Below are 25,013 nucleotides of genomic sequence, written 5' to 3' on the forward strand. Positions count from 1 at the left end.
ACGGGAAAGGAAAGCAGGCGGAGGGACAAGCTTGTATAAAAGGCTCAGGATAAGGGAAGCGGCACGTGGGACCCACGGGCAACAATCCGTTCAGTCACACAGAGGAGGGGAGCGAAAAGGCGGGAGAAACTGGCTAGCACCAGAGCCCGAGTGCCTCGCAATGCCAGACTCGGCACGCTGTCACTGGCCTCCCACAAGTGGCTCTGACGTTAAGGAAGCCTGTATTCTCTTGAAACCCGAGGATGGCAGCCTCTTCCCTGCCCATCTTGCAGAGTGGCTCAGACAAGGCAAAAGCTGAGTGAGCGGTAGAGGGCTAAAGAGCCGTTAGGGGTCTGCTGTGGAGAAAAGCAGCAACACAAGCGAAGGCGTACTGCTCCATCCACACCGTCCAGTGGGACGACACACACCCCACATGCAGCCTGCAGCCAAAGGATTAGCGTGGCTACGTTCCAGCTAAAAACTCAGGATACCATGCTGGTTCTGACCACCGTTTTTAATTGAGAAAACCAAGCTGAACGTACAAGAAGCCTGTACACACTGGAATACAGAAATATATAAGCCGCTGCATAGAATTCTTACTCCAAACACAAATGTGCACAAGGTCTCGCCTGCAGTGGGCGCTGGCAAGGAAGAGGGAGATTTCTATAACCGGGGTGGACAGTGGAGTGGAATGCAAAGTGGGCAGGTTTTCCATACAACCAGAGAACACAGAAACAACGTGCCGTCACCCACAGACTCTGACCTGGAGCGTGGTTAATTTGCACTTGTACTTGGCTGCGGCTGTTCCTGCTGCTGCTCTTTCGGCTTCTTCTTCTTCTTCTTCTTCTGTTTGGCCAGGCAGCCCAAAGCAGACTCACCATCTCTTGGGGCAGACGTGAGCGTGGGCAGCCTGCCAGACTGAGTTGGATACTTGGTTTTCAGGTCATCTTTGAACAACGGCTGGGAGAGTAAATGGCGCAGCTCCTTCTTCAAGACCTTCATCTGCTTTTGTCTCCTACGCTCTTCTTGCTGGTCAGTTTTTCTTCCTTAAAACACAATACAAAACATCATATTTATTGTGATTTGTAGAAGCATTTTGTTTCCCTCGATGGATACTTGTAATGAAAAATGTTTTAGGGGTACATGGGTGGCTCAGTTGGTTATGCATCCAACTTCGGCTCAGGTCACGATCTCACGGTTGGTGGGTTCGAGACCTGCATCGGGCTCTGTGCTGACAGCTCGGAGCCTGGGGCCTGGTTCGGATTCTGTGTCTCCCTCTCTCTCTGCCCCTCCCCTGCTCATGCTCTCTCTCTGTCTCAAAAATAAAACGTTAAAAAAAATTTTTTTTTTTTTTTTTTTAAGAAAAATGTTTTAGAACTTTTGGAGAACCAAGGCTCAAAACTTCTCTATGGAAGCTAGTGTTGGCTAACTTCCAACACCATTTAGGAGGGGGATACTCAGGGCCACCGTTGTCTTCACTCAAAAAAAAAGTCTCTAAGACCAGAATCCTCTCCATTTTACAGTCAAGGTTACTTGCTGAAGGTCACAGAGCTAGCTAGCTAGCTGTCAAACTGAGATTAAAACCCAGGTTTCCTGACTTGAAAACCAATTTTCTTCCTATGACCATTGTGACTCAATAGGTACAAAGCCTCCAGGAGACTGTGAACACCGTCCGCAGCCCAGCTCTCCTGTACCTCACCACCAGCACTGACTACACCTGTGGAGGCCGGCACAGTCAAGGCCTCCACACCAGCCTGTCCTCAGGAAGGGAAGCCAGGGCCTGACCTGTCAACAGCCCACGCCTGAGCTAACAGAAGGAACAGCTCCTTGTCACCAAGCCCGCTGGTTTGGTTCCCAGCTTCCATATTGAGCAGACAGCTTAAGTCAGCCTCCCAATCTGTTGGCTTTGGCACCGAGAAAGCCAACACCTCAGCTGAGCTGCCCACCTGTGGGATGGAAAGAACACTGGATCTAACTCTGGTGTCATCAGTTCTAGATTTGGTTCTACCGCTTCTCAGACTCAAGAGCTTTCCTAGAGCAGGGACCACACAGAGTCATCCCTGGATCCTTAGGCTCTTGCCCACATTCAGAATAGGGGCTCAGGAAAGGCCCAGTAGTAGAGCTGTTTCCCTGTGCAAACTGCTCCTTTTCCGTGAGCCTCTGGTTTCCATATGTAAAAGGACAGTAATTCCTGCTGTTTCTGTCCGGAGACCATGAAGGTCAGAGGAGATGATAAACAGTAACAACAACGATCATAAATACCTGAAAATGTACCAAATACTTTCTATTTGCTAGGCACTGTGACAGGCACTTTACACTCATCAACTCAAGCCATCTTTGCAATAACCCCAGGAGGTAGGAACTTTAGGACCTGTGTCTTACACATGACGACAGCCTAGGTACAAAAGAGAGGTTAAGGAACTCAACCTGGTCACACAGCCAGTTGAGGGAATGGACCAGCACTGGCTGCCAGGCCACAGAGCCTACCCCTAATGTTGCTATACTCCACTGCCTTTCCACATGAAGGAGGCAGCCGAAGGCTCCAGACAAATGAGACAGAGGGAACAAAGGCCAAGGGCCGTAGGCTCATCTGGGACTGAAGCCTGTTACAAAGAAAGAAAAGGCATCTTGCTGATTTTAAAAGGACCCATGGTTGTGAGGAGGTTCCAACCAGACAAAAGTTGAAGGGAAAACGCTGAATGTATCCTTCAAATCCCACCCAGCCCACTCACCCTTATACATCTCTTCTTCCAGCTCAATCTCAAGGGCAGCTGCTGCCTGCTCGATCCAAGAGTTGTGCAGACACGCCTGGAAGTTCCGATATTCAGCTTTCTCAATCTGCCGAGCTAAATGTATTCGTTCCTGGGGGAAAGGAGTAGAGAGTGTTCATCTGACAGAAGGTTCAGCCTCTAGGAAGCAAAGGCTCATAGAAGTTGTGGTTTTCAAAAAAGCCCCTGAGATCAGCTCCCATCAAAATGAATCTGTTCTGGTTCCTGACAAAAGCAAAGAGGGCAATCAGTGCACGAGTGGGCACAAATGAAATCACAAGAGCCAGCTTTCCCAATGACAAACCTGAACAGCCCCACCTGGTGGAAGCTCGCCGCAGTTGGACTGCCAATCTCCAGGTGTCCAGAGGGAACTCTTTTCCCCAGACACCACCGACAGCTCCCAAGCTGAGCTGGGACCCTGAACCACCCCAATAGTCCTGAGTTAGGGCCCCACTGTGACTGATCACAGGGTCGACAAAGTCAGAGAACTGCCTTCTCTCTTCCATGTCGTCCTTTGCCAAAAACATTTCAACTCTCCTGCTTGTGGGTGTTGGGGCCAGGCTGCAATGCCAGGAAACACGGGAAAAATGGAAGAGACCTTGTGGTGTGGGGGGAAAGGAGCCACAGGAAGCCAGGGTGGCTCCCAACCTTCCTAACGGGAAATCCTCTGTCATCTCCATTCTTCCAAGCTCACCTCCCACTGTATTTCCCCACACGGCTAACACTCCTTTCGAGCCAGAGGAACCAACAGTCCTTGAACTGTTTCATGCTTTTGCTCCCTCAATTCCTGGAATTCTGTCTGCTCTCTACCTCTCTACAGGCGAGAAGCTTGGAGGAAACCTCCTCTCCTACCAATATAACCATAATGCCCACCAGTGCCACGGTGTTCCATTTGTACCTAAACTTCAGCACGGGCTCAGCCTGCCTCACGAGCCAGTGGATCTCTATGGAAGAAAACCCACCCCGCTTTGGTACCTGACACACGATGGCCCACAGTTAGCAGCACCTACTCAGCTGAATGCATACTGAGTTAAAATGTAAAACCCCAGGGCGCCTGGGTGGCTCAGTCGGTTGAGCGTCCGACTTCAGCCAGGTCACGATCTCGCGGCCCGTGAGTTCGAGCCCCGCGTGGGGCTCTGGGCTGATGGCTCAGAGCCTGGAGCCTGCTTCCATTCTGTGTCTCCCCCTCTCTCTGCCCCTCCCCCGTTCATGCTCTCTCTCTGTCTCAAAAATAAATAAAACGTTAAAAAAAAATTAAAAAAAAAAAAAAAGTAAAACCCCAAAGGTAGGAATTACTGGCATTTGCTTCAGGAATGTGACAAACCTTTAGTATGTGCCTCAGCGAGACAAGCTGACCTTACTTCCCTACAACCACCGGATGCAATGTCCAGGCAGCCACACTCATGGTCCTTGTCCAGTGGACAGGGAGTAGCAGAGGCTCCAGGGGCAGGCAGTGAAGAAAGGGCTCAAGAAGAAAATCCCCTAGGTTTTTGCACACTCATCAATTTCTCTCTCCCACCACATCCAGTGTCCCCATTCTTTTTAACGAATCTGCCTGTTAGCTGTTGGCAGAATCATTACTTAGTTTCTAAGGTTTCTACTGCCAGAGCCTCCCAGCAAGGTGAGGCTGCGGCGTGATCCCTTCCCTCGTTAGCACTGGGTTTGTAACTTTTATTTCTACCTTGACTGCATCCATGTACTTTGTCTGCACAGGAAACAGTGGGATGTCCTCATCTTTCTTGAGGGTTTTATAAATCTTCTTAAAGTTGATCACATCCTCAGGCCCAATCAGCATAAGGCTGAGGCCTTCATTGGTGGCCCGAGCAGTTCGACCACTTCGGTGCACATAGATCTCCGAGGTGCGAGGAACCTGCCAAAAGCAGAACCGGGAAGTCAACGTGTGGCCGTCCCCCAACATGCTCTTCCCCTCAGGGCCACCAGCCCAATGCTGGACCTCCCTCCCTCCCAGTCAGGCAGCAGAAACCTCTCCAGCAATGTGGACCGATCCAGCCCTTCTCCCTTAGTCCTAATTCTTCAGCCCATTCACTGTGCAGGGTCTGCCTTCCCATGGCCCCTGTTCTGCCCTCCCCTGCTTCCAGACCCTCGTGACCACCCAAAAGAACAATGACAGTCACTTCTTATTTCTTCTCTCGTCCTCCCCACTTTCCCTGACCCAACCCAAAACTGCCATTGTAATCTTCCTGAGCCAAAGCTCTGACCACAATTCCCACTCTAACTAAAGAAACTCTGCGGGTTCTTCAGTAACTCTACATGAATGATTGAACATGGTAATCAGAACCAACATTTACTGAGTGGTTACAATGGGCCAGGCAATTTTAAGCATTTGCATGTATTATCTCACTTACTCCTCACAAACAGCAACACAAAATAGATGCTTTCGTGATTATCCGTATTATAGACCAGGAAACTGAAACACACAGATGTTAAGCAATACCCCCTAATAAACAGTGGAGCCACAATTTGAACCACAGCGGTCCAACTTCAAAGTCTATGCTGACCTCTGGGCTCCACTGCCTCCACTCTAATATATACTGGACATGTCACCCACAGGTGTGGATGGGCACTGACAATCCCTTCCCACTCCTGTGGCACACACCACTGATCAACAACAGCCTTCTCCACCGAGTCCAGATAACACGATCATTTCCAATGCAGCTCTCAGCGCCGCTATGAACTGTTCATAATGGTGCTAGAAATGAGGTCTACTGGCCATTCTTCACTTTGTTCCCCCAACATATACCCCAACTCACGGCCAACTGCCTACTTCCACACGTTCCTTCCTCCTTCCACCTCTACATACCCAGATCCTCCCCATTCTTAAATGCAAAGCATCTTTTACAAAGTTCTTTCCGACCTCCCAAACTGGAAGTTACTTTTCTCTCCCATTGTATTTTACAACTTTCTAACACCTTCTGCCTTAAATTACGGCTATGGTCGTTTCATCTCCTCTAGTGGACTTGATACTTCTCTGGGGCCAGGACTATGCTTTGTTCATCTGGATATCTCCCACAAAGACTGACTCAGCCTCTTTCGCCCAAAAAAGGATGAAGAAAGATTTGCTAAACGGAATTGGCAGCCTGAAAGACTTTTTAAAGCACGAGGAATTAGAAAGGAGAAATAATAATGCCAGATAGCTACCATTTACTGGGTACTTAGCACTGTGGGAGGTGTTCATCAGCAGGAGCCCATTTAATTCTCATCATCACCCTAGGGTTTCAGCAGCATTATGACTCCCAGTTTACAAACAATGACACTGAAAACCAGAGATGCCAAGTAACGTGCCCAAAGCTAACCAACTATGAAGCAGGCCACAAGCATTCAAACGCTCCAAGTGTGGTTTTGGAGCCCATATTCCTCACCACCACACTATGCTAATATTCACCAGGTGCATGCATAATTAATGTCAGTATCAATAGCAGCTGACATTTAGTAAGTGCTTAGGATGTGCCTTGTGTTTTTCTAAGCTCTTCACACATAATAACTTAGTTCACTTTAATAAGAACTCAGAGGGGCGCCTGGGTGGCTCCGTCGGTTAATCATCCGACTTCAGCTCAGGTCATAATCTCACAGTTTGTGAGTTCAAGCCCCAGGTGGGGCTCTGTGCTGACTGCTCAGAGTCTGAAGCCTGCTTCGGATTCTGTGTCCCCTCTCTCTGCCTGCCCCTCCCCTACTCATGCTCTGTCTCTCTCTCTCGAAAATAAACATTAGAATAAAAAAAAAAAACTTAGAAAAGTAGATACTATAATAACTTCCATTTAACAAATAAAAACATACGGTTTAAAGAGATTAAAATAGCTTGCGTAAAGTTACATGGCTGGGATTTAAGCCCAGGAAGGTCTTAAGCTACCACACTCTTCTATTTCTCTATACCAGGATAGCCAGTTTACATGCTACTATGCCCATTCCATGAAAGAAAACAAGACTCTAACCTGCCGGTAAGTATCAATTAGTTTGTCCAAATCAGAGAAAAGGACGATGTGACATCAGAAATGCCAAGAGGTTTTTTAAGAATAAATCTCATGAGGGGCGCCAGGGTGGCTCAGTCGGTTAAGGGTCCGACTTCGGCTCAGGTCATGATCTCATGGTTCATGAGTTCGAGCCCCGAGTGGGGCTCTGTGTTGACAGCGTGGAACCTAGAGCCTGGTTCAGATTCTGTGCCTCGCTCTCTGCCCCTTCCCCACTCCTGCGTGCACGTACTCTCTCTCTTAAAAATAAGCAAACGTTAGAAAAAATTAAAAAAAAAAAAAAAAGAATAAATCTCACAAACTCTTGAATGCAGAGAACAACTGGAGAGTTGACTGGGTGGGTGGGTGGGGGGGTGATGGGCACTGAGGAGGGCCCTTGTTGGGATGAGCACTGGGTATTGTATGTAAGCGATGAATCACGAGAATCTACCCCCAAAGCCAAGAGCACACTGTATACGCTGCATGTTAGCCAACTTGACAATAAATTATATATTAAAAAAAAAAAGAAATCTCACGAGTATTCTGAAAGTGACAGCAGTTAGTCGGTCACTAGACGCCAGTGGTACTCTGCTGCATGAGGCCCTGGGACCAACAATTCCTCCTCCCTCCTGCTCCCTCCCCAAACCTTCACCTAAAAAATTCCCCAGTCAGGGGCGCCTGGGTGGCTCAGTCGGTTGAGCGTCCGACTTCAGCCAGGTCACGATCTCGCGGTCCGGGAGTTCGAGCCCCACGTCAGGCTCTGGGCTGATGGCTCGGAGCCTGGAGCCTGTTTCGGATTCTGTGTCTCCCTCTCTCTCTGCCCCTCCCACGTTCATGCTCTGTCTCTCTCTGTCCCAAAAATAAATAAAAAACGTTGAAAAAAAAAAAAAATTCCCCAGTTAGCACAACAAAGTCTCTACTGCCCTACCTGGTAATGGATGACATGCTGGACTTTAGGGATATCCAGACCCCGAGCTGCCACATCTGTTGCCAGGAGAACACAACTGTGGTGGAGAGACAAAGCTCATTAATAACAACTAACAGCTCTCATTAATCAAATTCTTACCACCTGCTGAATACACTAGATAAAGAAACTGAGGCTCAGACAGATTAACTCCCAAGGCATAAACACGGCCGTTCACTTGTGAAGCCAGGATCCAAAGTGGGGTCTCGCTGACCACAATCGACAAGCCACACCCTGCAATAAAAGGCTACCTTCAGTAACTTAAATGAGGTCAAGCCCATTCTAGGTCAGGGACCTCGTCTTCTATCACCGTCCCACTTACTTCCCTCACATACACTTTCCTCGCTTTCCTTCAAACATGCCAAACATGCTCTGGCCTCTAAGCCATTAAACTTGCTACACCTTAGGCCTTACAAGGTATTCCTCAGACATTCCGGTTTCCTTGCTTTGTCCACACTCTGCTACAATCCCTCCTTCTTAGAGAAACCTCCCTGACCATACCCCACAGTCTGCACAACTCTGCTCCTCAGCACTCAGCAACACCTTACAAACTACAGACTTGCTTTTCAATTTATCATCTCCCTCCACTGGAACATAAACCTCATAACAGTAAGGACTCTGCACTAGTCACTGTTCTATTACCTAGAACAGTGCCCGGTTGATAGTAAGCATGACATAATTTCACTGGGTAATGCTTCTTAATGTGTGCGTACTTCAAAGAAAGTCAAAAGCACCTGAGGTATGTATGTCTTCAAAACGTAAGATTCTGGGCTTTTCAGAATCCCCACTCCCTATAGCTCTGATGTAGGGCACAAGAATGTGATGCAAATTAAAATTTATGAAACATTAAACCGCAGCTCTAAGTCAATGGCGGCAACTTTTTCTGTAAAGTGCCAGATGGTAAATCACTTTGGGCTTTGAAACTACTCAACTTTTGCTGTTCTCTGTGCAAAAGCAGCCAGAAACAATAAATAAATGGGCCTTGCTGTGTTCCAATAACACTGTACTTATAAAAACAAGCAGTGAGCCAGATTTGGTCCATGGGCCATCGTTTCCTACTCTCTGATCAAGTAAACCACTAAATTCTATCTGGCAACATTCCAAGGGAGGTAAACCAAACACTTGTTCTGGAAACTAATCACTCTGTAACCGGACAAAACACTGTGCAGAAGTCAATCAAGACTCAACCTCAACCTTCACAGGCCCTTATCCTGACGACATGCACACTGCTGTCTGAGCATCAGTCTGGCCCAAAAAGAGATGCACAGTGACAGCACAGTAGGACACAGCATGCACTCTGGGCCTGACACGCTTGTCTGAGGCCCAGCTCTGTCACTTTCAGGATGAGAAACCTTGGGCAAGCTTTCCTAGATCTTACTGTTTTCAATCTATAAAATGAGAATAATGATAATAAATGATACGAAATAAGTATTAAAGCTAACGTTTAGCAAGTGCACACTATGGGCCAAGCATTGTTCTAAATGCTTTATATGTATAAATTAATTTAACCTATGCGACAACCTCTCAATTAGCTTCTATTATTATACTGTTATGCTAATTATGAGAGAAGTGAAACACAACTGAAGTAATTTGGTCAGCTAGAAGTGGCACAGCCAAGGTCTTGACCTCAAGCAATCTGATTCTCTCTTTTTAACCACGAATCTACTCTGCTCCTTCTCAAGGATGTTAGAATTCAATGAATGTGGTCATGTATTTAAAACGCCAGCATAATACTTACTGATTCATTAAGTGTTCAGTAACAGTTGGTATTATCGTCACCATTACTCATTATTTTTTGAGAGAGAGCAGGAGCAGAAGAGCAGAGAGAGAAGCAGAGAGAAAATCGTAAGCAAGCTCTGTGCTCGATCCTACAACTATGAGATTACCTAAGTCAAAATCAAGAGCTTAACCGACTGAGCCACCCAGGAGCCCCTACCATTACTCATTGTTAAGAAAGTTTCTGTTGGGCATTATTAGCAACTAAATGCATTAGTGAGAGTAAGCCTGCTTCATGATGTGCAAAAAAGGGCTACCTTCTACCGATAAGGCCTCCATGTCAGAAGGTAGCTTCCCACCCTCTCCCACCGTCCTGGCAACCTTGATGTAATGGCTAGAGCCTGGGTTCTGGGTACAGGCCTGACTTACTCTTCCAGACGGGCAAACTGCTCCAGGTTTCTGAGCCTCTGCTTCTGGTGCATGCAGGCATGTAGGGTCAGTGGCATGATATCTAGGACTTTGAGGAGCCCAGAGAGGCGTTTGATGCAGGAGATGCTGTTGGCAAACACTAACGTGCGGCCCGGATACTGCATCAGGAAGTAGTACAGATAGAAGTCTTTCTCATCAGCCTCACAGTGAATCTTGGTCTCTGTCAGTGTCTCCACTGTGGCCTCATTTCTGGTGAGATCAATGACCTTGGGCTTGCCCCTCATACCAATCTTCTGCACGAGGAGATCAAGTTTGGCAGTTTTGTCAATTTTCTTCGTGTGCTTCTTATGAAGGATTCGAGCAGGAGCTTGATGTACCAGGGTCAGCGTGGCAGAAAAAATAAGGGTCTGTCTCTTTGGATTGTATTGGGAGTCACTGAGCATCTCTAGCAGCTGTGAGAGCTCAGCAAAGTGGCCTTTCTCAACCATCCGATCAGCCTCATCGACCACAAGGCACCTGCAGATCCAGACAGATCCACATAACCTGGTTAGTGGCAGGAGTCATTCACAGCACACTCGACTACCATCGCAGCTCTCAACAGAGACACACACACGTGCCACCACCTCCAGGGCTCAACTAACCTTCCTCATGCACACTGGGTTTTCTAAAGGCCCAAGTCTGGCTGGCACCACACTGTGGCACGCAGTGATAAGGAGAAGGTATTGCATATACTACCATGCCACCCCAGGTCCACTTCAGAAAGGGAGGGAAAGGGAAAGGAGAGGTACTGTCACTTACCTGAGCTGCTTAAGATTGCTCAAATGAGGGTGCTTTTCTTTAATTAGCTCCCACAGCCGGCCCGGAGTGGCAATCACAATCTCGGGCTGGCGGTTCAGCATCCTCTGTTGTTTCTGCGTAGACATTCCACCAACCAAGATAGCAGTTTTAATTCCTATGGTACACAAAATATGAGAGACCCTGTTATTCAGTCTGGCTGCTTGTTTTCTGACAAGGCTGACACAGGTGCTCCCAAATTAGCAGAGGCGATCAACCACCAGGACAGCTCCCGTCTCTTTTTGGATAGCGCTAAAAGAGTGGGCCTGGCCTAACCGTTGGTGTCACTCCTAGAAGGCACATCAAGTCTTCTATGGTCTAGGCCTTGCCTGCTTCCCCAACCTCATTTCTTTCTACTCCCTCCCCTCTATCAACAACAGAAGACCTGGATTCAAACCCAGGCATATTTACATCCAAAGTTCCCGGAAAACTGAGCAGCAGCGCACAATGCTGGGAAAGATGTCACTCTGCAGCTATCCCACACCTCTCTAGGAACCCTGCCATCCCCCTCAATTAGAATGACTCTGAACCTCCTCTAATAGCCTACTGTTCTGTTCTCTTCTCTCGCGGAGGACTTCTCAAGGTATCCAATGTGGAAAGAACACAGAGGATCATGCAGGCGAAGTGCCTAGCAAAATGCCTGGCACACAGTAAGAGCTTGGTAAGTACTGCTGCTTTTAGTATAAAGTTAAAATTCACACTGTGCAGCCCATCCCAAAAGGAATTCCCTCAAAGAGTAAGTTCAACACCCCAAGCCAGAGGTTGGCAAACTTTTTCTGAAAGGGTCGATAGTAAACATTTTGGCCTAGTGAGCTAAATGGCCCCTACTGCATTCTGCCTTGATAGTGCAAAAGCAGCCACAGACACAATGTAAACAAATGGGTATGGCTGCACTTTCTTTACACTTTGCCCATCTCTGCCCTAAGCATCCACCATATGCAATAAATAACTAACTACCCATGCATCTAGAACGGCATTAGCTGTGTGTCATTCTTAGGAGAACTGACAAAGCATCAAACAATTTCTGTAAGGCTTAATTCTCCGGCAGGAGAGAAAGATTTCCCCTAAAGGGTAGGAGCCACAGTTCATTCACCTTTGCCACCCCGGCATCTAGGATCCTCTAGGATCCTCGGAAATATTTATTAAATGGAATTAAACAAACCTCACCTGTAAACTTGGCCACGGCATCAATATGTTGCTTAACCTGGACAGCGAGCTCCCTGGTAGGAGTCAGAACCAGTCCAAGTAAAGGGCGCTTCGGATGTGCTTTACAGGTGGCGGTTTTGCCACCCAGCTCTTGCTTTAACCCTCCAGTCTGCTCTTCATCCAGCTTTTCCTCTTTGCCTTCATCCTGCTTGGGGATGGCCTTCTCCCTGATCAGGGAAGAAGGTCCTTCACCAGCATCATCATCACAGAGGGGCAGCGCCCGGTCCGACACGGCAGCTCCAGTCTCGGTCTTGCTGGGTGGCGCTCTAGCCTTCACTCCAGCTTCACTGGGCAGGGCTTCTCCCTCAATTCCAATCTCATCAGGCAAAACTCCAGACTCAGTTCCGGCCTCGGTCCCGGCCTCGCTAGGTAATGCTCCTGGGTTCCCTAGAGTTGCAGTGGGCTTCTTTTTCACCTGCCACTGCAGTACCGCATGGATCATCGGAATGGCAAAGGCAAGGGTTTTTCCACTTCCTTAGAAGTAAAACAAAAACAAAAACGGTGTGAATCAACAAACGCACATACCTTTTCTCTGGGGCTCTTTTACACAGACTAAGGGATCCTGAAATAGCCAAGTGCCAGGCTGACCAACCCCAAGCTCCTCCACCCAGCAGATTCCCCCACAGCACTGCAACCAGAGGCATCTGGAATTAAAAGCCGAAAAAGAGTCTGGCAGACTAGCCCTGAGGCCTAAGGTCACCCATGTGAACTACACACAAAGTCCACACACTGAAACTCTAAACAGATAGACATGTTTTGTGTGTGCGTGTTGTCACTGTTGTGAAGAAACAACACGACGTTAGGGTGTGAGGAATGGAAACCTGTGTATGGTTTTCCAAGACCTTAGATGGAGAAGGTGGGAGTAGAAGACAATTTTTTTAGTTTTTGAGAAAACTTTAAATCAGCACACTTTTCTCTATGTTTGAACATGGTCAAACTGACCTTTGAATGTATATGACGCCCTAACTCACATCCTCTAGGTGGTTAATACAAACCAACAAGACACCGCAAGTTGAGAATTTAAAGTAGTTCCAAAGTTATAATGCCCCAAGCAAAAGCAAATAAATGATCTCTGGAGGAAGAAACCTTTATCATAAGCCTCAAAGAATTTTCTCTAGTAATTTTCAGAGGAAAATGAGCAGCTCTCAGTCAAAAAAAATAATAATAATAACCCACAAGAAAACAAGGTATACTATGAGCAAGAACTGTAAGAGAGCAAAACAGACCCATCAGCACTTCAGATAAAATGGCACTTTTCATCAGAAACCATCAAAGCTAGAAGACAGTACTACATCTTTATTTGAACACCTGAAAAAAAAATCTGACAACATAGAACTCTACACTTCGCAGAAATTCCTTTCAAAACAAATGTAAAATAAAGACATTTTGGCACACAGAAGCTGAATAGTTTATCATCAGCAGGACCTGGACTACAGGAAGTACTAAAGGGAGCATCTTCCGTGCAAAAGATGCTACTGGATGCGATTCTGGATCTGTACAAAGGAAGAGCCCCCAAAATGGTGATGGTAACATGGGTAAACACGAAAGATGTCCTTTTCTTATTTAAACGTATTTTTTAAGTTTAAACTTATTTAAACTTAAAATTATTATACATAAAAACGTATTTTGGATTTCTAAAGTATTAGCAAAAAGCACAAAGGAGAGGAGAAATAGAAATATATTTTTGTAGGGTTCTTGTACTATATATAAAATAGTATATTATTACTTGAAGAGCATAACATATTAAAGATATATACTATGAATCCAAAAGCAATCACTAAAAGGAAATAACAGAGTTACAGCTAATAATAAAAGATATAAAATGTCATCACAAAAAATATTCAATCCCAAAGAAGAGGAAAAAGAGAATAGCAAATAGCAAAACAACATATTACAACCCAACCATTACCAATAATCAAATTAAATATAAATGACCTCAACAAATAAGACTGTCAGACTTAAGAGGAAGACCCAAGTATATGCTGTCTACAAGGATGCCATTTTGTTTTATTTTTTTCCTTACAAGTCTCAGTTTAACATAAAGCATATTTTATAAAGATGAAAAGCCAGTGAAAAGGTACATAGGGCAAGGTCTGGAAAGGTCCCAAGTGCAAGGGCTTCTGTCCCTGTGGAATGGGGGCACACCACCCTCCCAGCACACAGATATGTTCATCAACCTGGAAGCTCCAAGACACCCACTTTATTTAAAAAAATTTTTTTTTCAACGTGTATTTATTTTTGGGACAGAGAGAGACAGAGCATGAATGGGGGAGGGGCAGAGAGAGAGGGAGACACAGAATCAGAAACAGGCTCCAGGCTCTGAGCCATCAGCCCAGAGCCCGACGCGGGGCTCGAACACACGGACCGCGAGATCGCGACCTGGCTGAAGTCGGACGCTTAACCGACTGCGCCACCCAGGCACCCCAAAGACACCCACTTTAAATACAAAGACATAAGTAGGTTAAAAGTACAAGTGTGGGGCGCCAGGGTGGCTCAGTCGGTTGGGCGTCTGACTTCAGCTCAGGTCATGATCTCACAGTCCGTGAGTTCGAGCCCCGCATCGGGCTCTGTGTTGATGGCTCAGAGCCTGGAGCGGGCTTCGGATTCTATGTCTTCCTCTCTCTCTGCCCCTCCCCTGCTCATGCTCTCTCTCTGTCTCAAAAATAAATAAAAACATTAAAAAAAAAAAGTACAAGTATGAGGGAAGCCTGGCTGGCTCAGTTGGTAGAGCATGTGACTCATTCTCAGGGCTGCAAATTCAAGCCATACATTGGGTGTAAAGATTACTTTAAAATAAAATCTTTTTTCAAAAGTACAAGTATGAAAAAAACCACACCATGCTAACATGAATCAAAATAAAGCTGGAAAAGGTACATTAATATGAGAGAAGATTTTAGAAAAAACAAGACTGGGGATAAAGAGGGCCATTTCATAATGGAAGGAACAAAGTCATTTAAAAGATGTAACAGTCCTAAACATGTAAACACAAGTAAAACAGAGCTTCACAACACAGGAAACAAAAACTAACAGAACTGTAAAGAAAATTATCACTCAAGGAAAAATAAGTAACACAAATATTCTAATATATTAAAGCTATTAAATTTGTAGTTAAAACCCATCCTACTAAAAGTGCAGGCACAGATAAATTCTACTAAATAAGGTAGAAAAAAAAAAAACCAATTCTATACAAACTTTCAGAAAATTGAGAATACTAAAGTCATTCTGAGGCCTGAATGACTCTGTGACTCCAAAACCAAAGACATTATAAGAAAACTACAAGCTAACATCTCATGAAAAGAAATTAAAAACTTATCAACAAAATTTAGCAAATCAAATCCAACAATATATAAATGGAATAACACACCGTGACCAAGTTTGGGTTATCCCAAGTATGTAAGTTTGGATTAGTATTTGAAAATCAGTGTACTTCACCATTATCAACAGACTCAAAATGAAAACCACTTATCTTTGTTTTTTAATGTTTATTTATTTTGAGGTAGAGTGCAAGCAGGGGAGGGCAGAGGGAGAGAGAAAGTCTCAAGCTGGCTCCATGCTCAGAGCTCAATCCCACAACCTGTGAGATCATGACCTGAGCCGAAATCAAGTGCTGGACGCCCAACTGATTGAGCCACTCAGGTGCCCCAAAAAACCAGTTGTCTTAATAAATGTAGAAAGAGGGGCGCCTGGGTGGCTCAGTCGGTTGAGCGTCCGACTTCAGCTCAGGTCACGATCTCACGGTTCGTGAGTTCGAGCCCCGCGTCAGGCTCTGGGCTGGTGGCTCAGAGCCTGGAGCCTGCTTCCGATTCTGTGTCTCCCTCTCTCTCTGACCCTCCCCCATTCATGCTCTGTCTCTCTCTGTCTCAAAAATAAATAAACATTAAAAAAAAAATTTTTTCTTAAAATAAAAATAGGGGCGCCTGGGTGGCGCAGTCGGTTAAGCGTCCGACTTCAGCCAGGTCACGATCTCGCGGTCCGTGAGTTCGAGCCCCGCATCTGGCTCGGTGCTGACAGCTCAGAGCCTGGAGGCTGCTTTGGAGTCTGTGTCTCCCTCTCTCTCTCTCCCCCTCCCCTGCTTGTGCTCTGTCTCTCTCTGTCAAAAATAAACAAACATTAAAAAAAAAATTTTTTTTAAAGTTCAGCAAAGTAGGAGCTGAGAAGAATTTTCTCAATCTGATAAAAGGCAACTAAAACCTGATATCATACTTAATGATGATACTTAACAATAGTGCTCACTATACCATTTCAATTCAAAATTGTACTGGAGATTTTAGTGCGATAAGACAAAAATAAAAGGCATCTAGGCTGGATGATAACATCATCTTTGTAGAAAATGTGCTGTAATCTTCAAGAAACTACTTGATGGTACCACTTGGAGGGTGTAAGTCAATATACAAAGACATCATATTTCTATTTGTTAGCAACAACCTGAAATAGAAAATTTTAAGTTGCCATTTACAATGGCATCAGGGGCGCAGGGGTGGCTCAGTCAGCTGAGTGTCCGACTTCAGCTCAGGTCATGATCTCATGGGTCATGGGTTCGAGCCCCATGTTGGCCTCTGTGCAGACAGCTCAGAGCCTGGAGCCTGCTTCAGATTCTGTGGCTCCCTCCCTCTCTGCCCCTCCCCTGCTTGCACTCTCTTTCTCTCAGATAAACATTAAAAAAAAATTGTTTTAAATGGGCAGGAGAACTGACAAGACGCCACCAAGGCATCACCAAGGAATCCACCAAGGAATATGGATGACAAACAGGCACTTGAAAAGATGCTCAAAGATTAGCCAGGGTTAAAGACTGTACATACCAAGTGTTGGCAAAAACATGGACCAATTCAAACTCTCATAACTTGGTGGGTACGTAAAATGGTATAATCAGTTTGGAAAACTCCTAAAAAGTTACACTTACCGTAAGACCTAGCCATTTCACAGGTATTTACCCAAAAGAAATGAAAGCATATACACATACAAGGACTAATACACCAATATCTATGGTAGGTGTTTTTTTACTGTTTATTTTTGAGAGAGACAGAGAGCGCGCGCGTGCGCACACACACAAGTTGTCTTAATAAATGTAGAAAGGCAGGGGCAGGGCAGGGCAGGGAGAGGAGGAGACAGAGGATCCAAAGTGGGCTCTGTGCTGACAGCAGAGAGCCCAATGCAAGGTTCAAACTCACAAACTGTGAGATCATGACCTAAGCCAAAATCAAGAGTCGGATACATAACCGATTAAGCCACCCGGGCGCCCCTACAATAGTTTTATTTGTGATAGCCCAAAACTACAAAGAACAAAAATATCCATCAATGGATAACCAAACTGTGCTTTATCCACGTCCTGGAATACTACTCATCAATAAAAAAGAATGAACTATTGGTACTTGTAATAACATGGTTGAATCTCAAACTATGCTGCAAGAGCCAAAACACCCACCTCCCCCGAAAGTCCATATTGTATGATTCCATTATATAAAAGTCTTGAAAACACAAACTAATCTCCAGTGCTAGAACGCATATCAGAAGTTGTCCGGGAATGAACAAGGAGCAGGACCCAGGAAAAGAGAGATTACAAAAAGGGCCCAAAGCATCTCGTGGGGGTGACGGAAACATTCATTATCTGTGCGGGGAGCAGTTTGTTCACGGCCCCGTAAGTCTTTGTGAATCTTAGACCTGCAGAATCCCAGCATGCCACAGAGATAAGCTGATAGGAGCTGAGGTACGAATCCAAATGTCAGGGTCTGGCAACAGTGTGCTGCACGACCTTGCCTCTGCTTCCAGAAACCCACTTCCAGGCCTCCGCACATACCAAGGCAGTAGAGCAGAATGCTCAAGAGCACACAGACCTCATCTAGAATCCAGGCACTACCACTTTTCAGCTGTGCAGTTTTAGGGACACGGTCCGCTGTGAGGCTGAGTTTCCTCACCAGTAACACGAGAACAATGCAATCTATCTCAGGGTGGTCGTAAGAACTGAATTCATCAATGTAACGTACTTAACACAGTGCCTGATACATTTTATCTAAGAAAATGTTCTAAATCATTATTGCTACTTCCATTCCCCTGAGGCTTCCTTACTCTTCCATCTATGTGACTCTTATACAGGACCTCACCCTTAGTACCCTGACCACTCTTTCCAGAAATCCAAGGCACAAAGTGTCCAGATGGTCTAGTCCTATGCAAAGAATAGCCACTAGCCACGTATGGCTATCGAGCACTTAAAATACGGTTACTCTGTAAGAGTTTTACTTTTTTTTTTTTTTAAGTTTATTGATTTATTTTGAGAGACAGAGCATGAGCAGAGGAAGGGTAGAGAGAGAAAGGGAGAGACAATCCCAAGCAGGCTCCACACTGTCAGTGCAGAGCCCGATGTGGGGCTTGAACTCATGAACAGCAAGATCACGACCTGAGCCAAAACCAAGTGTCAGATCTTAACCAACTGAGCCACCCAGGCACCCCAAAACGTGATCACTCTACATTTGAGCTGCAAGCTCAAAATGTCAGACTTTGAAAACTTACTATAGAAATAAGAATATAAAACATCTCATAATTTTACAATGAATTACATTAACTGAAATATATTTTAAAGTTAATTTTTACCTGTTTCTTTTTACCTTTTCAAAATATGGCTCCTAGGAAATTTAAAATTACAGACGTGGCTCACGTTACATGTACGTTTCTTCTGGTTACCTCCGGTCTAGCCGGACTTAGCTCCAGGTAGTACAAGCTCTGCCCTCCAGTCGGTAGTTTCATCTATTGAGGGCAAGTCAACCTGCCATTGCTTCACAAAGCCTTAGATGGCCCAGGGAATGAGGGAACTTTAAACAATGCCTAGACCCAACAGTACCTCATGCCAACACCTACCTACAAAATCCACCTAATGGTTATCTACCACACACTCAAATATTTCCAAGGACGTGAGCTCACCAACTCCCTAAGCAGCCCTTGTACCTTTGGACAACTCCTGTGAATCAGACCCTTATTCCTTACACTAATGAAGATCTACCTCTCAGGAGGGCTGAACTTAGCCCTACTTTACCCCTCTGAGCCATTTAGAAATGCTCAAGAACGGGAAACTACCATGTGCAGATCGCTCACAATACACTGTGTAAACTACTGTAACTTTACATTTAACCCATAAAGCAAAAAAAGCAGGTACTGCTGGGAGCTATAGGGGTCAGAGAGATAAAGTGACCTGTCCAAGGTACCAATTACAAAGTGGCAGATTTCAGGGGTCCCTGGGGGGCTCAGTCGGTTGAGCGTCCGACTTCAGCTCAGGTCCTGATCTCACAGTTTGTGAGTTCGAGTCCCACGTCGGGCTCTGTGCTGACAGCTCAGAGCCTGGAGCCTGTTTCAGATTGTGTCTCCCCCTCTCTCTGCCCATCCCCTGCTCGTGCTCTGTCTCTCTCCCTCTCCCTCTCAAAAATAAACAAACACTTAAAAAAAATTTTTAAAAAGTGGCAGATTTCAACCCAGAGCTGGCTGACTTCTAAACACCCTCATTCAACACTGCTTTTGTGGTTATATCCCCAAATTCCCCTCTCCCACCTCCATCCAACCTGTTAGCAGCCACAAGATCAACCCAGAAGCAATCTTGCCCTGGCCAGCTAAGGATGCCCCTACCTGTCTCAGCAGCCCCAAGGATGTCCAGTTTGTCACGGATGGCAGGTGCCAAGGTCAGAGCTTGGATTGGCGTAGGTGCAGAGAAGCCTAGGAAGCTGAGGGCTCGGAGAACCGGCTTGGGTACAAAAAGATCTTTCCAGGCTGTTACATCTGCCTTCTGGTCATGCATCTCAGGCACCCATGTCTTTGCCTTTTTGGGCACCTTTGGAATAATACTCTGGGAAGACTCCAGCTTTTTTTTCCCTTTCTTTTTCTTCTTTTTTGGAACAGTCCGGGCTGAGCTTTCTGATACCATCTCCTCTACCTCTGGATCAGGACAAACTGTGCCATGTCCCTGGGGCTCTGGCGCAGCATCTCTGACCTCAGACTCTTTCTCGGCACTGGTCCCTCTAGTCTCCGTGTCTTTATTCTTCTTGAACTTCATCTTTTTCTTTGAGGAGCTAGACTCTCCTTCCTCATCTCCTGAAACAGCTTGTGCCTTTCTCTTCTTGGGCCCCTCCTTTGAGAAAAGACTGGAGGAGTTCTTGGCAGGGGAGACCAACTGGTAATCTGTCAGTTCCTCAAAGCACACCAAGTCATCCATCTGTCCGTCTGCAAACATATTTGGGTCAATCTTCACCTGCTTCCATTTCCCCACAACTTTGATTCCCTTCGTCTGAAATTTGCCATAGCTTGGCGGCTTTGGCCTTGATTTTGTCTCCTTCAACTTCATGGCTACTGAAAAGAAAAGGAAGGAAACGTTCCATTAAGTTGGCAACTGAGAAGCACAGGGTTCTGAGGCGACAAATATTTTCTAAGCGTATCAGGCCCTGCAAAGAAGTGAGGACACAGAGATAGAGACGATCAAATTAGAGAAGAAACACAGCGACAGATTAGGCAGCGGGGCCCGGAATAGAGGGGACACAGGAGATGGGCAGACACGTGCTGCATCTGGTTTGGATTCCAGATCCAATACGTAACTGCCCGTGTGCCACGGACACTTCCGCCTAATCCTCTCGGAACGTCAGTGTTCTCATCTTGCAAAAAGGGAGAGGCGCCTGCTAATATCTAAGTCACAAAAATGTTTTACGCAAATAAAGAAAATTACGTAGAGCCCGGAGAAAAAAGCCTTCCACAGCCAAGCCATTTTGAAGGCCGAATTAAGAAAGGAGGCGGCTTGGGGCGCCTGGGTGGCTCAGTCGGTTGGGCGGCCGACTTTTGCTCAGGTCACGATCTCGCGGTCCGGGAGTTCGAGCCCCGCGTCGGGCTCTGTGCTGACAGCTCGGAGCCTGGAGCCTGTTTCAGATTCTGTGTCTCCCTCTCTCTCTGCCCCTCCCCCGTTCATGCTCTGTCTCTCTCTGTCTCAAAAATAAATAAACATTAAAAAAGAAAAAGAAATAAACATTGGGGCACCTGGGTGGCTCGGTCAGTTAAGCGTTGGACTTTGGCTCAGGTCATGATTTCACAGTTCATGAGTTCGAGCCCCACGTCGGGCTCTGTGCTGACAGCTCGGAGCCTGGAGCCTGTTTCAGATTCTGTGTCTCCCTCTCTCTGACCCTCCCCCGTTCATGCTCTGTCTCTCTCTGTCTCAAAAATAAATAAACATTAAAAAAAAATTTTTTTAAAAAGAAATGAGGAGGCTTGGTGGGAGGGCATAGGAGGCCAGCTTTAGGATCCGGGCACAGACCTTTCCTCCCCCTCACGCCTCGCTCCAAGAAGGCAAAACGCCTATTCCACCATTCCGGCCTTTGCCCACCCAGCTTTGGCATTACATTTTAAGTCACTTAAAATACATTTCAACGGAGGCCGCTTGAGTGCAACTCGATCCATCTCCTCCCTTTCCAGAAAGGGCCAGGAAAAAGGACAGATCCTGGAAGGAAGGATAAAGGTGAAGCGTAGTTCAGATTTGGGCCTGTGGCGGACGTCTCACTCCCTGTGAGCCTCCGTGTCCTCGCCCGTAAAATGGGGATGACGAAGGGGTCTGTCTCAGGGGATCGGTACACCATTACCAGGTGGCGCACGTCAGCACCCGCTGGCCATGGCGGCTGAGCGCCCGGCACGTCAGCACGCAAGGAGGCTTCCCTCACCGCACCTGCGACGCCACGACCGCAAACCACCGGCTTCCACGACGACGGCGGTGGGGGTGCTCAGGCCCAGAGGCGCGAGCTGCTCGGCCCCGCCTCAGGCACGACAAGCGCACTAAGCGGACAGACCGAGGCCACCGCCGAGCCAGGAGGCCCACTGCAGGGGCCCCCGGCGCGGGGCCGACGGCCGCCCTCTCGGGGCCCGAGAACCCAGCGGCTTAGACAGACCCGCAGCGGAAGCCCCGGGCCCGACCCCAGTCCGGGTACTGACCGCCTGGAGAAGCCGCCGCGGCTGCTTCGCACACGCCGGCGGACCGCCTCGCACACCTCCACCGCTCTCCCTCAGCTGCAGCGTCGTCCGCAGTTCCGGGGCGGGGCCTGTACTCACGGACGCATGCGCCCTGCGGCAGGAAGTCCCGCCCCCATCTAGGCGCCGCTACGTGATTCGCTACGGCTGCATCGCGGACTCCTGCAGGGCGAGGGCGGGGGCGGGGCGGGGGCGGGGACACGGGGCGCCTGGCGATCCGAGAGGTGCGATTGCGTCTCGCACGCTGGGTAAGCGTCTCTGCCGTTCTGCGTCCAACGGGTTCAGTGTTGGCTCCTTGGCCGACAAGGAGCGCAAGTTTTCTTATATATTTTTTTTAATATTTTTAACGTTTATTTATTTTTTAACGTTTATTTATTTTTGAGACAGAGAGAGAGCATGAACGGGGGAGGGTCAGAGAGAGAGGGAGACACAGAATCCGAAGCAGGTTCCAGGCTCCGAGCTGTCAGCACAGAGCCAGACGAGGGACTCGAACTCCCAAACTGCGAGATCATGACCTGAGCCGAAGTCGGACACTCAACTGACTGAGCCACCCAGGCGCCCCTCTTGCATTCTTGGTCTAGCTTCGGTGCACTGGCTCCCCACGAATGAAGTACCTAGTGCGTGCCTGGAGCCTTTTGCAAACGTTTTAGCATCTAATTTGCAGCCCCAACCAGCCTGTATCGGAGGGGCTGTTTTGTCAAGTTTTTTCATGCCTCGCCTGTTGCTCACTGATGGTCAGGTCAGACGTTGCCCTGTCTCCAAAGCTCATGCTTTAATCACCAAGCTAGATTGGCTCCTTTGTTATATGCAGAGAAATCGGCTTCACGGTAGATGATGTTCCTTTCAATGTGGGCATCACCACACCACCTGGGAAACATTTCCCATATGGTGTCCCTGTCTGGTGATCTTGGAAAGTCCTAAAGGAATTCATAAAGTTTAGGTCAAGTGAGCCTCCCCACCCCATCTTGGAACCTCCAGGGGACAGAACTTAATTCATTTCTTGAGGAAAATTGCCAGGGTCCCCAAGAGGCTGGATGGCATAAAGCCTGTGCCCAAGTGGTGTCTGAAGGAGTCTGATGCCTAGAGACTGAAGCTGTCTAGATGACACTGTGACGAGGAAGGGTGCATGTCCCTACTACATGGCAGGAAAAAGGGTCCTGTCCCCTCTGAGCTAGTTACACACGTTGGAGGATTGCAGCATTGTCCTGAGAGAACCTTGCCTAACAGGGCTGTGTGGTGGGAAAAGGGTCCTCAACAGAAACAGGCTAGAAATAGAGCCCCTGTGGTGGGACTTGGGTGACCTGTTGAGGGGTCAAAACGGGGCATGGTGGAGATTCTCAATGGAGGCCTCTGAAAAACTGACAAAAGCATCTGTATTAGGGTTCTCCAGAGAAATAGAGGCAACAGGATATGTATATACAGAGAGAAATTTATTTTAAGAGAGTGGCTCACAGTGATTGTGGAGGTTTGACATATCCAAACTCAGATAAGGTAGGCCAGCCAAAGAGTCCAAAGGCAGCCAATGGGCAGAATCCTTTCTTACTGAGGGGATGCAGTCTTTGTTTTATTAAAGCCTTCAACTGGTTAGATGGGGCCCACCATCACTGTGGAAGGTAATCTGTGTTCCTCAAAATCCACAGATTTAAATGCTAATGTAATCCAAAAAGACACCTTCACAGAAACATCTAGAATAATGTCCGACGGAATATCCAGGCACAGTGGCCCATCCCAGTGGAGGCAGGAAATTAACCATCAGAGCATGCCAGGAGAGAAAAGGGTAGTTTTTGTTGGGACGTCTTCCATGGTGGAGGAGACAACTCTGAGGGACAGCCAAGACAGATTTGCAAGCACCAGCTAAGTTAAGGTAGTCTTTTGCCCCTTTATTCCTTGCAGCTTTGCTCAGTTGACCCTGAAGTCACCAAAAGCAGCTGCATGGGGAGGAAGTAAAAGAGGGGTGAGGAGCAGATTACTTCCCCTCTCCCCAGCTCTTTGTTTCAGAGCTTGGATCAGACCTAAGCCAGGGAAAAGAGAGAAGTTATAAATTTGCACGTGAGGTGGAAATTTTGACATCGTGTCAGATGGCATTTTTGGGTCTTCTTTTTTTCACAAGACAACGGGGTGTTGTTCCCCCTGATTATTATGGATGAGACATTAAAATGGCATTCTGTCTGAGTCCATTTTTTAGTGAAGGCACAAATACTGAGAAGAAAATGTAAGTGCAGAGTTTCCTTGCTTGGTTCCTTGGAGAGTGTTAGACCTAGCAAGGAAATTGTCTCAACATCAGTTTCAGGACACTTAGCTCAAAGCCTGCTTCAAAGTACAAAAGGATCGAAATTGAAGAGGCTGGGAGAGAGAATGTCTTTGCTGAACATTGCTTAAAACTTGTGGCCAAGGTTGAGTGAAATATAATTCAGACTTACAATAATTTAGTTCAACAAGCATCTCCTTCTTTAGGATTCCCTGAGTGTTCTGTATAGAGTACTTTCAGCTCTGTATTTGATTGGGAGATTTACCTTCTTGTCTTCTCTTAGGTTACAAGTTCCCCAAGGAATTCCCCTCAGCTTTGTCTTGGTGTCCCCTAAAATATCTAGTCCGTGTCTGGCTGACTTAGGGGGTCATAGCTGTTTGTGGATGAATGAATGAGAAAACAGTTGACCTTAGCTTGAAGACAGGTTCCCCCTATCCACTTTTGTCATTGAACCCAGCACCAAAAGTGACAATGAGTACTGACCTCGTCAGATAGTATCTGTTCATAGTTCATAGCAGCTTTATTTGTTACAAAAACTAGTAACAACCAAAATGTCCTAAGATAGGTGAATGGTTAAAGTGTGGTATGCGGTAATCATTTTGTGATATCTACATATATTAAGCCGTTAGGTTGTACACCTTAAACTTATACAATGTTGTGTGTCAATTATATCTCAATAAAGCTGGGGGGGAGGAACCTATGGTACATCTATTCAACATTAGAAAGGAATGAACTGGTGGTACACACAACTTGGATGGGTCTAAAGGGCATCATGTCGAGTGAAAAAAGCCCACGTCTAAAGGGCATATCGCAGGGGTGCCTGGGTGGCTCCGTCGGTTAAGCGCCTGACTCTCTTGGTTTCAGCTCAGGTCATGAACTCACGGTTCGTGAGTTCGAGCCCCACATGGGGCTCTGTGCTGACAGTC

The 25,013-nt window shown here is 46.8% G+C and overlaps 1 protein-coding gene across 3 annotated transcripts in view; it reads right to left on the reverse strand.

The window, feature by feature from the left end:
- Positions 1-475: 475 nt before the first annotated feature.
- Positions 476-25,013, reverse strand: part of DDX24 (DEAD-box helicase 24) — a 32,910-nt gene continuing 8,372 nt past the window's right edge. The window contains exons 1-9 of one of the 3 annotated variants that reach the window (XM_043556921.1): positions 21,804-21,935; positions 19,470-20,186; positions 11,823-12,335; positions 10,620-10,773; positions 9,822-10,337; positions 7,641-7,716; positions 4,429-4,617; positions 2,712-2,841; positions 476-1,025 (exon numbers count right to left, since the gene is read on the reverse strand). In XM_043556921.1, the coding sequence (XP_043412856.1) occupies positions 754-1,025; positions 2,712-2,841; positions 4,429-4,617; positions 7,641-7,716; positions 9,822-10,337; positions 10,620-10,773; positions 11,823-12,335; positions 19,470-20,181 (2,562 nt within the window). In that variant the 5' untranslated portion in view covers positions 20,182-20,186; positions 21,804-21,935 and the 3' untranslated portion in view covers positions 476-753. Of the gene's footprint in view, positions 1,026-2,711; positions 2,842-4,428; positions 4,618-7,640; positions 7,717-9,821; positions 10,338-10,619; positions 10,774-11,822; positions 12,336-19,469; positions 20,187-21,803; positions 21,936-25,013 lie in introns of those variants that run through there. The other 2 variants (XM_043556922.1, XM_043556923.1) reach the window with 2 other exon arrangements.

Source organism: Prionailurus bengalensis, chromosome B3 (genome assembly GCF_016509475.1).
Source record: "Prionailurus bengalensis isolate Pbe53 chromosome B3, Fcat_Pben_1.1_paternal_pri, whole genome shotgun sequence".
NCBI lineage: Eukaryota > Metazoa > Chordata > Mammalia > Carnivora > Felidae > Prionailurus > Prionailurus bengalensis.